At 40.8% G+C, this 17,032-nt stretch overlaps 2 protein-coding genes across 4 annotated transcripts in view; one reads left to right on the forward strand and one right to left on the reverse strand.

The window, feature by feature from the left end:
* LOC122565878 (stress-activated protein kinase JNK) overlaps positions 1-15,017 on the reverse strand; it is a 40,704-nt gene extending 25,687 nt beyond the window's left edge. For all 3 annotated transcript variants that reach the window (XM_043722352.1, XM_043722354.1, XM_043722353.1), the window contains exon 1: positions 14,079-15,017. In XM_043722352.1, the coding sequence (XP_043578287.1) occupies positions 14,079-14,238 (160 nt within the window). In that variant the 5' untranslated portion in view covers positions 14,239-15,017. The remainder of the gene's footprint in view (positions 1-14,078) is intronic.
* LOC122565883 lies at positions 5,131-6,433 on the forward strand. The gene is made up of 2 exons (XM_043722363.1): positions 5,131-5,287; positions 5,775-6,433. Exons 1-2 carry the CDS (start codon positions 5,273-5,275, stop codon positions 6,057-6,059), a joined length of 300 nt encoding a protein of 99 aa, XP_043578298.1. The 5' UTR covers positions 5,131-5,272; the 3' UTR covers positions 6,060-6,433.
* Positions 15,018-17,032: the final 2,015 nt, after the last annotated feature.

The following is a 17,032-nucleotide window of genomic DNA, read 5'->3' on the forward strand; positions in this document are numbered from 1 at the left end:
TCGTCTAGGGCACTCTCAAAATTCTCTGAAACAAATGGAAATATTTGGTTAAATTCTTCAAACGTAAAACATTTGTACTCATGGATACTGTTCGTGTTCTTTGAGTTATCGTTGGTCGAAAATGCTGAATTCGAGAGAGTCCGCGGTTAATAAAGCTACACGAAATATTAAAGTCCAAGCTAAGTTGGAAGCAACTCCAACTTATCGTGTCGAGTACCTCGACAACTAAACAACCACACTGCACTACATAATACTACTTCAACGATCTAAGGAGACAAAATTATCGTGCCTATGAAATACTACTTTTCATTAGGTTTGGTCTCCCATTACTATAAAGCATAGTGTCAACTAGATGTTGATAAATATTTAATATTGAAATCTTCTTCGATGAGTACATGTTTCCAACGTTCGGCCCCAACTTTTTGGAATGCTCGGTATAGGGGAGCTATTTCCTGTCGTATCAATTTACAGAAAACCTTTCAATCGTTTCCAAGCGACCGTTTTAATTTTAACTTTTATACAGTTATGGGTAGTGGAAGGTGAAAACGAAAAAGTGGAAATTACTTGTGAATGAAAGACTCTTGTCTGACTTCTGTATGCAGTAACATGCACTTGTCTATCCAGGCCGTATCTAATTCAAGTCAGCTCTACGTAACCGATGTTTGAGGGAAAAGATTCTGATATTTCAGAAACGTTTCAAGTTGTTCGAGGACTTTGTAATTCCTACCGTTACTTCGTAACGCTACCGAGAACCAACAAATTCAACGTACATGTACATCAGGTCGTCAAATAAATTCGTGACCTAATAATTCTATATTTATAATCTCCGGTGTCCCTAACGTGTTTTATGAATAATTATATTTTAGAAATCTATATAAAATATAAAAATTAAATAAAATAAAAATGAACCACACGAACTTATTAGATGATCTAATAGGTCCAATTGTGGGTTCTTCGATGCTAGCCGACCCAAGGAGGAGCAAAACTTTCGTGAAGCTATAAAATGTGGTGAAACGCATAGCGGCTAAAAAATTGACCGACGAAGCAGGGAAACGAGAACGAGCCAACAACGGCGCCAGGGTTATTTATACCGAGACGACCTTTGACGATGTCGACGGTGATGCTCAATGAAAATCTTTCGCACCGTCAACCAGACGCGGAAGAAGAGCACGCGAGACATTCTCGGTTCGTGTGGCGCCACGATGCCACCCTAAATGTCATTCCCTTGGACCACTTCGTTTGCCAGACAACCATCGATACTCGCCCAACATCTCCTGCAAATTCCTTTGCCGCTTCTTTTCTCGATGGGTCGCCTGCTTGGCTGCCACTGGCGATGAGCGCCCAAACCACATAAAAATACCGCGAATCTGCTACCAAAATTTCCTCTCTTCAACATACTACCCACTTCCCGAACCACTGACAAATATTGCGTAACGACAATGATGCACACGAATACGCAATTGCCGCCAAATCTATTTTTATCGGGGTACCTCGTAGGCGTGTCATATTATACCTTTGGAATCATATTCGAAACAATGACCTCGTATCTTTGATTTGTCCTACCGTGAGGTGTATAACAATGTGACAAACACGAAGCGTTTATGTTTTAATTAACACGCGATCCGCTCAAAGTAACGTAATAAACGCGCAACTTTTAGAAGCACAAGAAAGAAAAATAGTACAAAAAAGTAAAGCAAAATAAAAATGAAATACAACACGGCTCTTTTGAATCGTATCGCTAAAGATAAATGTCGCGTCGCTAAGCGTTAACGAGGAAAGGATGGCGACGGGGTGCGCCCAAAGAGGGAGCGAAAGATCGCGTGCCTCGTCAGCGAAAGTTCGATACTTAATTGAAACAGTCGAGTAAGCGAAGCTTTTGCTTAGGTGCACAGTTACTGTTCCGGCTATAGTCTTTCGTTCTTCTCAACAATCATCCAGCCATCCATTTCGGATTCGAACTATTCGCTCGTTGTCACATCTAATATTATCGCCTTCGATGCATTTCCAGTGTATGTCATATTTCGTCTTATTTCTTTCCAATCGATCAACATCTGCTATTCGGGAACAAACTACGAATTTATCACGAGGACATGATTTTTGTAAAATCGTCGTACGTGATTGTTCGCTGTCACTCGGTGAAAAACATATTATTATCACAGTAACTCTACGCACTTGTCTTTGACATTGCTAAGTTATCTACAATGGTGACATTCATCTTTTTTCGTTTTAACATCACGATACCGGAGATATCAGGAGTCCAGTCGGATATCTCGAAACGCAACGAACTTTGATCGGATACGGATATAAGCTTTTGCCGAGCAAATACAAACAGAAATCGAATATCGCGTAGCTTTGCATCGCTGCAATTCCATTCCGACCAAGATCACCGTAACGTTGACTCTTTGCATTTATGCGCCCGAAAATTTTTCACAGAAACTAATCTATCCAGTCTCCATCTTCCGATACCACCCATCTTCAATGTCGATCTCTTTCTCGATCAAGGATACACATATTTACATTTCATCGAAGCTTCCGACTCTTTCATATTCTTTTGAGTATCGATCCAAACACCGGAAAGGTTAAATATATTATCGGTAAATAAAAAACTACGTATATATCCTAATAGGATCGAAATGGTTAAATAGAAAACAAAAGAATAAAAGAACAGACCGCGTAAAATCACGCAGCCAGTTGCGATTTGTCTTTCGATGACCACGTGCAGGCTATTACAGAAACATATTCACCTTGATATAGGGAGCATAGGGTGCTCTACCACTATTTATAATCGGACGATGCGACCAAAGACGAGATATTAATTATCAGGATAGCGATTTATGGTTAACGCCGCGGCGAACTACGACCGGACCAGATAATGTCCCTCATTTGTCACTCCGGGCTCCAACCTGACGATGATCGCCATCCTCGAATAACGAGCAACTGGAGCAGCGTTTTGCGCTTTTCAAGCATTCTCCGGCCTCTCCTCTTTATCCCTGTCTTTGTAAACCATCATGGAAATACGAAGAGTCGAGCTGCCCCTATTCGACTTCCCAACGTAATCGCGCCAGCTGTAATTTAATTTCGTTTCTTATTTATTATTAGTCCCGGACTCTTTAGGTGAAAAAATAAAATATATATTTGTTATTCCTATTTTCTCCTTTATTACATAAAAGAGAGAAACGAGAACAATGAACGATACGAACTGGCAGAAAGATCGAAAAATAGGGATGTACCGTAGAGGTAGTCGATAAGCGAGCGGATTCGAAGAAGGAAGAAATACAGGAAGTAGATGCAGATGGAAAGAGCGAGGCAAGGAGGGAGGGAAAAGTGGTAAAAGAGGAGTGAAAGAGAAAGCTCCCGGCATTGTACCAATTCACGACGTTAATGCGGAGAGTGTTCTAAAGAAGGGCGAAACAATGGTGGCACTCCACCGGCTCTGATTCTCCTTTTCTACGACGCTTCGAGCAACGCTCGACGTTTCACGTTTGACGTCTGTGCATGCGCCATCGCCACCACACGTGCACAGTTACGCGAGCTTAACGCTTTTATAGAATGTAGAACCTTAGTTGGCCATCGTTACGCGACCAAATCCCCGATTAAAGTACTTCCTACATTTGCACGTAACCAGATCAAAGTATAGTAAGCTGATGTTCTACAAGATATAATTTAATACGAAGACTACAGAAGATGTTTTTATTCGATAAAAATAGAAAATAGTGTACACTGCATAAATTGTTCATATATCACCAGTAATATATATTTGTGCAACTGTATGTTCGTAATGCAGCATTAGAGTCAAATAGAGGAAAAACTGCGATAACTTTTAGAATGGGCTAATAACTAGGAAATGTCTGTTTGATAAGTAGCCTGCCGGATTTTCAAAATTGTTACATCGCAAATGTAAAAAACGTCAGACGGTTTTCTTTTAACTAACGAGCAGAGAAAATTGAATTTCTCTCGAAGCATTAACGTAATCGAGCTAAGCCTGCGAAATATCTTTCCGCATTTTCTTGGAGCTGGCGCACGCAATGTGCTAGACGCGCTACTTAAACGTCATCGTTTCCGTCCTCTCGACGTTCATATTGCCCACTTCGCAGTGCGGTGCATCGCTTCATCGTCGCCGTCATCGTCGTGGTCGTTTCTCCGAGAATAACGAGTCAACGAGGCCTGACGAGAACGACCTTCTTGCCTTTGAGAGACTTTTAGCTTACGATTTTACAGCTTCGTGAAATCGTGCCTCGATTTCCTCGTTAAACGTTGCGAAATTTCGCTCGTTTAACGTAACATTATTGCGTCGCCAACGAAACGACGATAAAACATAATCGATGAACGTAACAGCGTGCATGAAGATTCGTCGAGAACGTCGATTATCAGTGTAACGAAGGCATTTTTACCCAATTGAATCCCCCAATATCCTTATTTAACTCGACGTTATCTCCTGCGGATACTACGTTTGTCTAATTCGCTTCTTAAGTAATCGATATAAAGGCGATGAAACATTTTAAAGGTCATTTCTTTTATATCAAGGAAATAAAAAAAAATTCTTTAATTTTTTACTTCTTGAATTTTTAAGCCTCATTAACGAGTCAGTATCACGACGATAACGAGCCCTTCGACTTTTTCTCATTCGTCAATAGCGCTCGAGCGACTGTCAAGAGGGACTATTTAGGCTTCGTGGTCGCAAACGAGGACCAATTGGATACAAGGACGGAATAGCTAAACCACCGTCGTGAAAATTATTACGAGCGACGAGGTTGCGCGTAACGTGCCCAAATGGAATTTCAATAGGGGAACTACTCCCACTCTTTGCTATGAATCTTTATTTCGACCTCCACAAGGTCGATCGTTCCATAGATTCAAGAGACATTGGCCCTTTGAAACTTTCTCCACGACCAAACTTCGATCTTGTATAGATGAGCGCATAGCGATATCAATGTTATTTGATGAAACACTCGTAGTCAAAAAATTACGAAGACGTTCGATCGGCCGAACGTCGAACGTTTCGGTTTGGACAATGGCCAAGGACGTGTTGCTTAATCTCGCGTCAGCAACGAAATCCGGCGAGGTTGCTCGTTCCCAATGCAGCCCCGTGACCGACAACGCCAAGAGGTTAATAATTATGCGCGATTACGCGAGGTAAACATCGGAAATCGATGCACGTAACGTCGACGCGACGTCCCGATCGAATAGGTATAAAAGGGGGCTACCATGATGTTTCGAGCATCAATCGATTTTCAACCAAGCTTGTCCAAGCATCTCCTCAACAATCTACAAAATGAAGTGCATCGCAGTGAGTAAACTTCTAACCCATTTACCGTCGGCGATCTGATTCACGATAACTGTTCTAACTAACGATATTTTACCCTAAACATTGTATCGTTTATCGAAACTTTGTCATAAAAAATTAGCTTCGAAGTTAAAATTCGAGTTTACAAATGTGTCCGTTCGAAAGCATATAATCGGTTTTAGTCGTCGTATAATTAATTTCTAGAAATGAAACAACACATACAAAAATAGAGAATCGTCGAATAAAAATATTATCCGAAGAGATTGACGATTTAAGTGAATTTATATTCTCTGGTTAACAGATTAAGGTTACGATTATGGTTACAGTGAATGTGTATTCTGACAAATGAAACGTTCCAAGACCAGAATGCATATCTATCAACAGAAAGACAGTTCGTCAGAACACGTATCTAATCATAATCCAGTTTTAATACACATCCGAAAACAGAGGTAAACGAATGACGATATTAATGACTTTCTCGCAATTCTAGGCTATCGTTTTGCTCGCTCTGGTCGGCGTAGCTTTAGCGAAACCCCTGGAAACGGAATCCGTCGAACCGGTGAAGGCCGAATCAGTGGCAGCGGAAGCTGAAACCGCGGTTCGGGATAAGAGAGGACTCCTGTTGGGCGCAGCTTACACCGCACCCGTCGCTTACAGTGCAGCCTATACCGCTCCGGTCGCCTACACGGCTGCTGCCTACAACTATCCTTACGCCGCGTATACCGGCTACCCTTACTACGCCGCTGCCTACTCTGCGCCCTACTACGTTGTCTAACCATCTACCCGAACCACCTACCTACATTTCGGACCTAATCACGACGACTGCACCGATCTCGACAGCTCTGTCGAGAGCTTTCCAGACTTGATCGAGATGCACGAACGATCACGTCGAAGGGTGCTTCGCATCGCACAACACCCTAACCAAGACTCATCAACTTCGACAATATCGGCTCGAACTGAAACACAATTGCTGAAGCAAACGTAATAGAGCATAACATTCTTTGTTACTGTGAACACACATTGATATGACTACAAGATGCTGGCATCCTTCTACGCTTTACTAACAAGCTAAATATGCATAATTATACGTGTACATGCATTGCGCTGTATATAAAATATGTAATAAAGTAGCAAAGCATAAAAAAGTTCTCCACGTGTTTTAGCCGAGACTCAACTCCAATTCCGAATAAATTCAGAATCACCTGCACAACAATTAGTAGACTGTATGTAGACACTGATGTTGACGCAATTATTTATTTTTACGAACGTAACTACTAAATTTCCAGATAACTCGCTTGGTCTGGATAAATAATTCATTTGTTAGAATGTAAATGTAAGAGACAAACAAAGTATGGAGAAAAATAACGTACCAAATATTCTCACGGCTTCTGGCCATTCCAGATAACCTAGTGACTCAACGTGTAAACGCACCTATATATTTTACTCGCCAATTCTGCACGAGCGGTGTCGCTTTCAGTCGAACAAAGGTGAAAAGTAACTGAGAATAAAATTGGTTTCTTTTATCAGCGCTGTTTCAACCATACGTACATAGGTACTAGAAAATATGAACACGTTGCTGACATTTATTTGCTCGACATCAAATAAATAATTCACAAGAGTGCGCGACGATGGAAACGGTAAATTCTTTTCTTGGCTATCCCTCGAACACACTAACATCCATCGAAAAAATATATGTATAAGCGCAGTAACACGTTACAAAAATTTGTTCTTCTCTATACATCCTTTTCTTACCTTGATCGATTTGATATAAAACAAATAGTTACGCACAATTAATGACGCTAAACAAGAAGAAAAGATTTCCTATCGCACAGAGACATTGCGATTTCTCTTTGCTACGTTTGTGAGTTTTCTCGACGACGAACGGTGCGATTAATTTCCTTCGAATACCGATTAGGAGTGAAACGAAAATCAAACGGCATAACGAAGGGTCGGAACGGGTCCTGTTAGTGCAAGTTGGCAAACAAAAGCCGGTAGTTAACGCAATTGTCCCCAGGGATCCTTCGGCCGAAGCCGATTAAGCTCTGACCGATCTTTGATGCCAAGTAATTAATGGAATCCAATCCAGCGTCCACTCGCAGTTACTCCCTTCTTGCTTTCGTTCTTCCCTCTGTTTCGGCACGATGCCAACTTCTCCCTTTACCACGACAATCCGTTCCTTTCATTTCACTTGCTAAATCCTCCTAATTCGAGCAAGTTTATAATTCTAAACTACCGCCTTTCAACGTCCAAAACTAACATTTTACGCAAGCGCCGAGTGTCGGGTCTGAAAGGTGTAGGTACCAGCAGCTCTTTCGTTAACTGCGCGATTAGATATAACGCATATCGCGCGTGCAACTATTATCCAATCAGAGTACAAGCGTTGCGCATTTCCGTGTTACACGTGTCCCTGCCGATAGACAATGAATATTCACTGACCGAAATATCAAACGCGTGGCAAATTCAATGACAGGGACACGCGACTCTACTATCGGTACCTGTCATCATTTTTTATACTTCTCCCGAACTCAACATGAAAATATTGATGAAATTAACAAATCACCTTTGAAACAACGTCCGAGCAAACAGCTAACTGCCGTAAATCTTGTTTCAGAACAAAAACTACACTAGTGTTCGAAAGTATCCGAGCAGTCACTTGTTTTGAACAAGAGGATACTTATGAACTGTAGCGCATGTGTATATCGCGAAGCTTTTCAGCAATTACGTTTCATGTTGCCTGTCCAACTGAAACGAGGCAAGAGGCACGATTATTCGCGCAGAAAGAGATTCGAGGGTTCGATGAAAAGAGATTGCTACCGGAGACTTTGTGGGAGCGCGTAACATAGTAGACGCATCCGTTAATTAGAAAACAAGCTATGCATCGAGCAAATACACCAGCCAACCCCATTTGATTCAGCCTAAGTGCGGGCTAATTATCGCGTTTGTGTATAGGAAGCAAACGCAGTCTCTTGCTACAGTGATCTCTCCTGATTACATAGAACCAACGCGAAACATCGAGTCATAGTTCTATCAATGATTCATGCACGCGAACCTATGGAACAACACGACAAACTTATTCGCTGATTTTCCAAATAGCCGATAGTAACTTTCATCGTGAATATCGGTAGCGTTATTAATCCATTGGTCTTTCATGCGAATCTAGTGATCTTCAAAGTGGTTAGATTCTTTTGCCGTTTGGCACTCGACGTTCTACGCAACATATACATTTGGAAAATCTCGCTTTATCGAAATCGGGAAAGCAAAAGCTTCAAAAAAAAAAAAAAAAAAAGGATGATAGGATGAAGGAGATAACAAATGACGATTAAATAAATAAAAATTAAGATAAATAAAAGACGATTTACATTACATACATAGACCTTACCTACTTTACCTAAAAACTAAACAAAATTGATCAGTTTATTATTTAGCTAAATGCAAAAGCATTATTCCATCTGTTGAGAATGCCTTCTATTACAAAATTAATTAACAATATTCTGTAAATTTTAAAATGTTGAAACATAGGTGATTTAAATAACTATGGATGTGCGAGTACCCGAAATTATGAGCCTGGATCGGGTCGGCAATGCCTTTTGGACTCAGATCGGTATCTTGAAAGTTTGTCGATACATAGACGTATTCAGGAACCCGATATGCGACTCGGGACATCAGTCATCTTATACTCAAACTAAATTTGAGGCCGACTTGTGCCTAAAATAAAGTTTCTTTTTGTACATATTTTAAGTTTCAGTGCAAGAAAACAGAAAAATTACATTTTGAATCGAGCATCGGATCCCGGAATAACGGGTACTCGAATACGATTTATTTAAAATAGCCCTACCTTAGGAAGCTATCTTACAGTATATCAGGAACATGTGCATTAAGTGGTTAATTTCTGGTGCATTAGAACGAGAACCACGAGGCCAGACCCGAAAATTTTTCTTTCTCGACCCGTACTATATCGGATACGTTAAGCGAACATTCATTACGCGTAAAAAGCTTCCGCCGTATTTGTATTTCCCTCGGCTTTTATCTACCTTTAAGCTATATAATTTACTATTATTTAATATATATTAATATATTTTTATATATTATATATATTATATTATAAATATTTTGTTCGCCTGCTACGTGTCTATCGCACATTTTTCTGTAAAGCGCCAGATCGATGAGTTTCAATTTGAACACAGCTGCTATACGTTGAGTATAGCAACGCAGCTCGTTTCGTCAACTATTCTTTTCATTTTTACCATTGATTTTATGTCACTTTGCACATAAAAAAAAATATACAGTCCGATAGTCGAGAATATACAAGCGCAAAACAGAAACGTACCAATCTCGATTATAAACGATCTATATGAGTAACAATATATGTTACGTCCCGTTATACAGTACGGGCTGAATTCCGTACCTCGATCCTACGGTCACTAGCAGTGCAGATAATTAGTTGGACCGCAATAATCCTAAGGAACTACAGTTTGTTCTATTACAAATAAAACAAAGCATTTCGATTTTACCGTTAGTGCCTCAATCGTTATAAAATATCTTCAAGTCGAGATGTTCCTTATGGTTATTGCTCCATAAGGTAAAAAGGGAGAAACGTGGATTTTTCCATTTTTCCCGAGATTTTCACCCGCAAGCGACCAGTGACCGAACTTCACCGAACATCATCGAATTTCACTGGTTTCTCATCAGCAAATCAGTCATCATGTCTAGACTGGTTCAACGACTACAGATCGGTCAACATCTCGGCGCTGGGTTCACATCTTTAACACAGTCAACCTCTCTACACTGACTTCTCATCATCAGTTCAGTCAACATCGCGGCACTGGTCTATATCTACTTTAGATCAGTCATCTAGTTAACTTATATTTATACGCAACGAGCGTGACCATCTTGGCTACAAGTTGTTGGGATAAAATGTAAATTGTAACCTGTTACCTCGGGATTATAATCAATTCAACCACCTTTATTATCCTAAACGAAATAGGGGATCGATCACTTGGTGGCGTCGATTATGTAATCGTAATGGGAATTTACGACTCCCGTTGGCGCGCTTCCTCGCAATCCCGTCTCTCCGCGAACGGTTGAATGTACTATATAACTAAACTATAGTTTACTATAACTAAAATCTTCCATTTTTCACTCTTGAAGGCGTATCGTAGGTTCAGAAAATAATTAAAAAACACATCTTTGCAACGGCACGTTACGGTTCTTTTCTAAATTTCTTGCTTCCGTTCTCGTGCTTCCGATTTATTACATTTCAGAAATTATTTTCTCAAAAATAACATTCAGCGTACCTCAACATATACAAAAAATACATATGTACGTTATCTACTACGCAAAAAGTATTTAGTAAGCGTGTAAGAAACACAAAAATGTTTCACGCCGAACGGACCACGATCAAGCATACACATAATTCGTTACCTTCGAAACGTAGAGATATCATCGAAGGTGATACGTATCGATCGAAGGTAATTGTGCGACAGTTGCCAGTTCAAGATATTGGTAGAAAGAAATCTACTACGATTACGTACCTGGAACAGAAAGAGTACGTTTGATTAGAGAAACTGGTTAATCTACAAGAACTGTTCATGACGACGATAGAACACGTATTTGCTTGCGTACACAGATTGTTTCGCATCGATACATCAAGTTTTAACTCTATAAAGTCAAAAGGCCAAAAGACATATCATAAAATGTTTTCAAATGACGCATGACACGATACCGTGTGTCGCTACACGAATAGTTAGTTCAATTAGCTGAGTCGGATTTTAAAAGAAAAAAATCACAGGCATAAAGCGGATAAAGAAAAATTGCGAAGATAGAATATTGTCGAAAGCACAGGATAGAGTGAAGAGAACGAGCGATCAAAGAGGGTGTGCAAAAGCAACTTGCGAAATTTGAGCGTCGAACAAGAGGAAGAAGGGGGTCCTAGAACGATTCCGCCATAAATCAAACGACCCTCTTCAATTTCGCGGAGTTAGTGCACCATTCTTCTCTCGAGTTCAAGTATTTCCCGCTTTTTTCACAGGGCGGCCTTGATCGCAGGGGGTTCCTAAGTTGGTACGCTGTAAACTCGACGGTGGATCGATATAGGTGACTATCCCGAGCCACCAGGCAGCCGAATTCTACGTACCCCGCGCCTTTCCGATTCGCGCGGGCGCGCTAGATTTCATTTACCGCCGATTACGCAGAGATATCCGTGCCAAGCACTATCTCGATAAATGACGAGGCAAATCAGAAAGCGTAGACATAGGAGAACAACGATCGACAGGACGCAACACCAACTTTCTTACCCATTAATTTATTTAACGTACTTGCAAGAGATTTTATTCGATTAACGATGGAATCGCGCAGATTTCCTGATACGTGTACGTAGTTCAGAAGGTTACAAATATAACAAATATCGTATTTTTTTTTTTTAAATATTTTTAAGAGTTTTGTAGTAGCTATATATATATATACTTTTTCGATCCATATCAAAATATCTGTGCGACTCTATCATCGATGAAATATCGATTTCGTTGCATAAATCGGATACTCTTATTGCCATCGATTTACATATCGAATACATATTTACGTGTATCGAGACGGTAATCCGTTTATAATACACGCGACGTCCGTTGACTTGCCTTTCGTCTTTTCTTTGACCGGTTTAGCACGAATTAATCCTTCCGATTGTATAACGTGGCTGACGGCGAAAAAATATATTGGAAAAAAATTGATCTTTAGCAAAAGGTATGCTATTCATCTTCTTGGTGTACGAGCAACTTTTGTTCTCATTCGTTATCAATGCACGATGACCAGTGGCACGCAATCTCACGACATCGATTCTACGTTCTGCGAATTCGAGCTCAGCTTTATTTTCACAGGTCGTAGGAACGATCAATTTCAAAGCGACAAACATTTAACGCACCATCCAAATAATCCAATTTCCTGCTAAATCGAAACCATTTCGCGAAATGAAAGGCAGGATAACCTGAAAAGTATAACACGTACGTATCTTATTATAATCGTGATGCTCGGATCTATTGTACGATAACGATAACGATGATGATGATGATGATAACGATAACGAGAGCGATAGCGTGATATATTTCACAGAAAAGCTTTCTTGTACGTGGTAAATCAATGTTAGCGTTACAAGGGATTCGCAAACTGACGAAAACATGAAAACGGTATAAGAGGTAAATTTACGAATGTACAAATAACGCGGGAAATAGGTTCCAGAAAAATGTCGCATTTCTCGAACAGTTCTGACTAATATGGCCCTAGTAACGTGAACAACAATTTCGAAGCAACATGTTTGCAGAGATAAACGAACATAACGGAAACGACCTGTGTTAGAAGCTTTTGTATACGATACGTCTGCACGTAATTTACAAAAGGCATGAGTTGCGTGACGGCGCGCATCGAAGCTCGTTCTAGTATTACGGGCTATTAAGTTCGAGTTATCGCCAACTTATCGCTCAAACTATGCGGCCGCCTTGCCAAATTCTCTTTCGACGTCTTTGTTTTTCTCCCTTGTTTCTTCGTGTTTCTTTGGTATGTTACGAAGTTGTGCGAACTCTTGCCAGCTTAAGGCTCGATTCACACTGTCGGTCCTCAAATTATAATTATCCCATGGTTTCGAATATAAGTTTACGCTATGAGAAACGCTCCGATCTCAGACCAATCTCGTCCCGGCAACGATCCTTGAAAAGAACATTTTATTGTTGAACACGACGTGTTGTTACGGCATTGCTATAACTTCGTGTAATTGCTAACAGAAATTTGGATCTCTTACGCTATTATTTGAATGATGTTTTTTCCATGCAACGCGTTTTAGCCACATATTCGACGAATGTTTATCTGATAAAATATTCTTTCCACGGTACAACTACGAATGACAAACCAACGACAAACAATTAACAAAAGGAACAATTAATTACAAAGACTGGACACGACCGTCTCGAACGAGTTTACTACAATCGCTAGAAAATCAATATCCAAGCTTGTATATGTGCTAGTATTATTTGAGGGAGGCGACCGCATTACCACCCCTCCCCCCTCACCTACAACGGTTTCCTTCAACACATGGCGTTTCCGAACGATTTGTGTTAAAACAAACGCCTTACTCGTGTTCGACAGAATCAACTTCTCGCAAGTCTTACTATTTAAACAGCTGAAGTGTGTAATTACTAAGAATTCGTCAAGCATAAGAAAACTATGAAATAATCGTTGCCGATATCTGCGATTCTTTGCTACAATTTTATGCCAGTCTTTCTCAAAGTATTAAAAGTCTTCTGCGCTTATTAAAACGTGGTTACCCAAGTCACAAGAGCCAATAAACGTTTAGTCGTAACAAGTTTAGTAATAAAAAAAAAAATAAATAAATGTTTACAAACGAATCTTACGACCTAAAAGCCGACTGATTATCATAGCCAAAACGTAATACATATCGTAAAATAGTAAAACCGTAAAAACAGTTTTTGAATCCACTAACGCTACTGTGCAGTTAGTAAATTATTGCAAAGGAGGTTCCTGGTCTCTTTCCTAAACGCAACATGTAGGTATATCGATAAAAGAGACCAGTAACGACGTAACCCCTTGAAGCAATATGCGAGCACATGAAGTTTGAAAAATTCACGTCTATATATCTATTTACGATCAAAGAGGAAACCGGGAACGGAGTAGGATTATCTGGATAATATGGGCTCGGTTCTTCATAGTCAATTTCACGGCCGATTCAACTTTTGATCGATCTGCCAGACATAACTAAAATACCCCGAATTTCTCGTAACAGAACACATCCTACCTTGTAAATATCGATCCTCGTTCCTTCCGTAGGAGTGCCACTTGCATCGAGTCAAAGGTAGCTGGTGCAAGGGGAGAAAACGTTCGAGAGTATGATGATAACGTTGCCCAGTAACGATCTCGACATCGATAGCAGCAGAAGAGTCACGTGAATCGAACATTCAGTCACGAAAACGCAAGGTAGGAAGATGTAAGGTTGGGCGGTTGAAACTCACGAGTTTGTTCTCTGTTATTCGTTGTTCGTTGTCGAAAGCGACACGTGGTGAGTCGGAGCACACGTCTCCAAGGCTCGAACAGATATTGCCCGTATCGCAGAGAAACTTTATTTATCGAAAACGAAACCGGGAAGCACGCGCAATAATTCAATCATTCACTGAATCACTCGTATCACGTATGATGTACACAGTCCCGTTGATTATGTTCGGTAGCCTAATCGAAGTTCAAGAAAGCAGACCACCCAACTCGAAGCAGTGATAACTTTTAAAATCTCTACACTTTGAGGCCAGGCGTCAAGATTACACTAAAATCAACATGGATGTTGGCGAATAGACTTCACTAGCGGCATTCGGAGCCGTTGCAACGAAAAGCACGACTTTCACTCGAAACGACAAATCCGTGTTATTCTGGTTTTCGAAACATCGAAAGGTTGAATGGAGTTAGATTTCTCAAACAGAAAGGGAAACAGAAAAACATGAAAATAGAAGACAGGTACGGCGGCAGAGAAGAGGGGAACAAGAAATATGGGGGAAACAAAGAACGAAGAATAAGAGGAAGAAAGGGGTGCGATAGTAAGAGCGAGGAAGGAAGAAAGAGCAAAAAGGAAGATGGAGGAGAGGCAAAGCGAAGCGAGAGAAAGGAAGAATACAAGCGGGTGGATGAAAACGATGCGATCCGTAAAAAGTCCAAGAGAAACAAACGAAAAGACGCAACGCGTGTCAAGTGCCACGCACGACTGATCAGCCCGTGGGAAGTTCGGGGCTGGGGCTGGCGCCTGCGCGATCTCACCTTCTCCCACTCGTCGCTCCCTTATTTCTTTCCTTCTCTTTTATACGCTCGAATATACTTGTCGCGGTCGACGCAACCCCACCATCACGGCCATCCAACCCTCCAACCGGTGGACTATCTCGGGACGATTCGCGATATTCTCTTGTCGCGACCCGCCGGTCACAGTGCTCCCTTGAACCGGCGCGACGCGACGCATTAGCACCGCGTTTACTATTTTCTTTCCTTTCTTTTTCCACCTTTCCGATCGCGCGTCGCGTCGTCTTCCAAATTTTTTTCCGTCCTGGTTCAATCGAATCCACACATTATATTTTTCATCTCACTCTCTTTTTCCTGGTCACTTTTCCAGTAGTTACATTTCAAGCCAGTAATTCGTTAGAACGAAACCAACGACAAGGTACTAGAATGTTCAATGGCTGGCGAAGGTATTCGAATATGTGCATACTTGTAAAAACCTTTTACGAGTATAGTGCATGTATTATAGGAAACAGTTTGAAATTTCATTAGTAACGAAATTCGACTATCATGATTATATAGTAAAAAGGTAGGTAAAGTGATAGAACGCGATGTGGATCTAACAAGTTTCGATCGTTATCATGCTCGAGACGATAGCATGAGACTTAATTCGAAACTGCATTCCTGTAGACTTACGCGTTGATAAAAATGCCCGAGTAAGTCATGCGCGTATTGCGGAAATATCTTCTGAAAATCGACGCTGTGCTATCTATAAAAATTACACGGAGATTAACCGTTCAAGTAGAACGAGATTCTTGTGTACGTACCTAGAAAGGAAGTACGCATATACCCAGAATATTTATCGGATGCGAAGCATGATGTTTAAATGAAAGTTATCGATATACGCGAAGTTATCGTTGTAGAAATACGTCCAGTATATTCGACGGTCGATAAAAAGTACAAAAATAGAAAGGAAAAGACCGTATCGACGCGCAGCGAAAAATCGATTCGCGGACGTAGATTGTAGACGTATCTTGGGCCGCGCGTTTCACTTTCACACTTTACTTCTCTCTGTCGAAATCCGCTTAGCGGCCCAACAAATACATATATGTATGCGTATCGTGCCGCATCCAGAGCTCACAGCACGCGATAAAAGGTGGTGGTGTATAAAAGAGCAAACACATTTACGGAAATGCGGTCGAGACACGTGTCAGATGCCACACTCGTTCCGAATTAATCTCGTTCCCCTTAATCTCGGCGAAAGAGTAATACTCAACAGCTGTATATTAATTAAATTTAATACAACGCAGGCACCGGAACGTTTGGAAATCGCCTCGCGAGAAACATCGCGGGATAAACTGCATCAGTGACCATTCATCCGTTTCATCCTTCTCCTGTCGCAAATTCCGCAATTCGATCTCGAAGTGATAGAAGATAGAAGGTCGCTTTTGTTACGAACTTCTTAATTTGTACGACCGAAAATGAATGAAGAAGGAAAGTGGTTGATTCTCGACTTACGGCAATAGAAAATATCGGTGAGCAAAAGGTATCGTAATGAAAGGGAGAAATCAAAAAAGGAGAGGACGAGAATGTGTCTCTAAATGTTCGTGTCGATGCGTGGTCGGTCAGCCACCTTTCTGTTCCTAAAATAACCCTTTTGAAATAAGTTTCACCCTCTTGCGTGAAAGGGGCCAAAGTACGTCACTCGCTGTCGGATATGGCGCTGAGATGGTAACCAAATATTCGCCACGATCACTCTTAACTATAAAAGTACCTAAGCGTTACGACGAATATTTCGAACAGTAGAAATGCTGGAATCGGAGAAAATATTCTCCGATTACAGAATCATTTTTGTTGTACATTTCCGGCTCACTTTCCACGGGAATCGGCTAAAATAGGTTAAAAACTTGCTCTTGCAGGAAAGACGTCGAACGACCGCTATTAGTTCACAAGAGTACCGAATCAAATGAGATTTCTTTTCACGGAGAGGAAACTCAC

The sequence above is a fragment of the Bombus pyrosoma genome, linkage group LG3 (genome assembly GCF_014825855.1).
Source record: "Bombus pyrosoma isolate SC7728 linkage group LG3, ASM1482585v1, whole genome shotgun sequence".
Classification (NCBI taxonomy): Eukaryota; Metazoa; Arthropoda; class Insecta; order Hymenoptera; family Apidae; genus Bombus; species Bombus pyrosoma.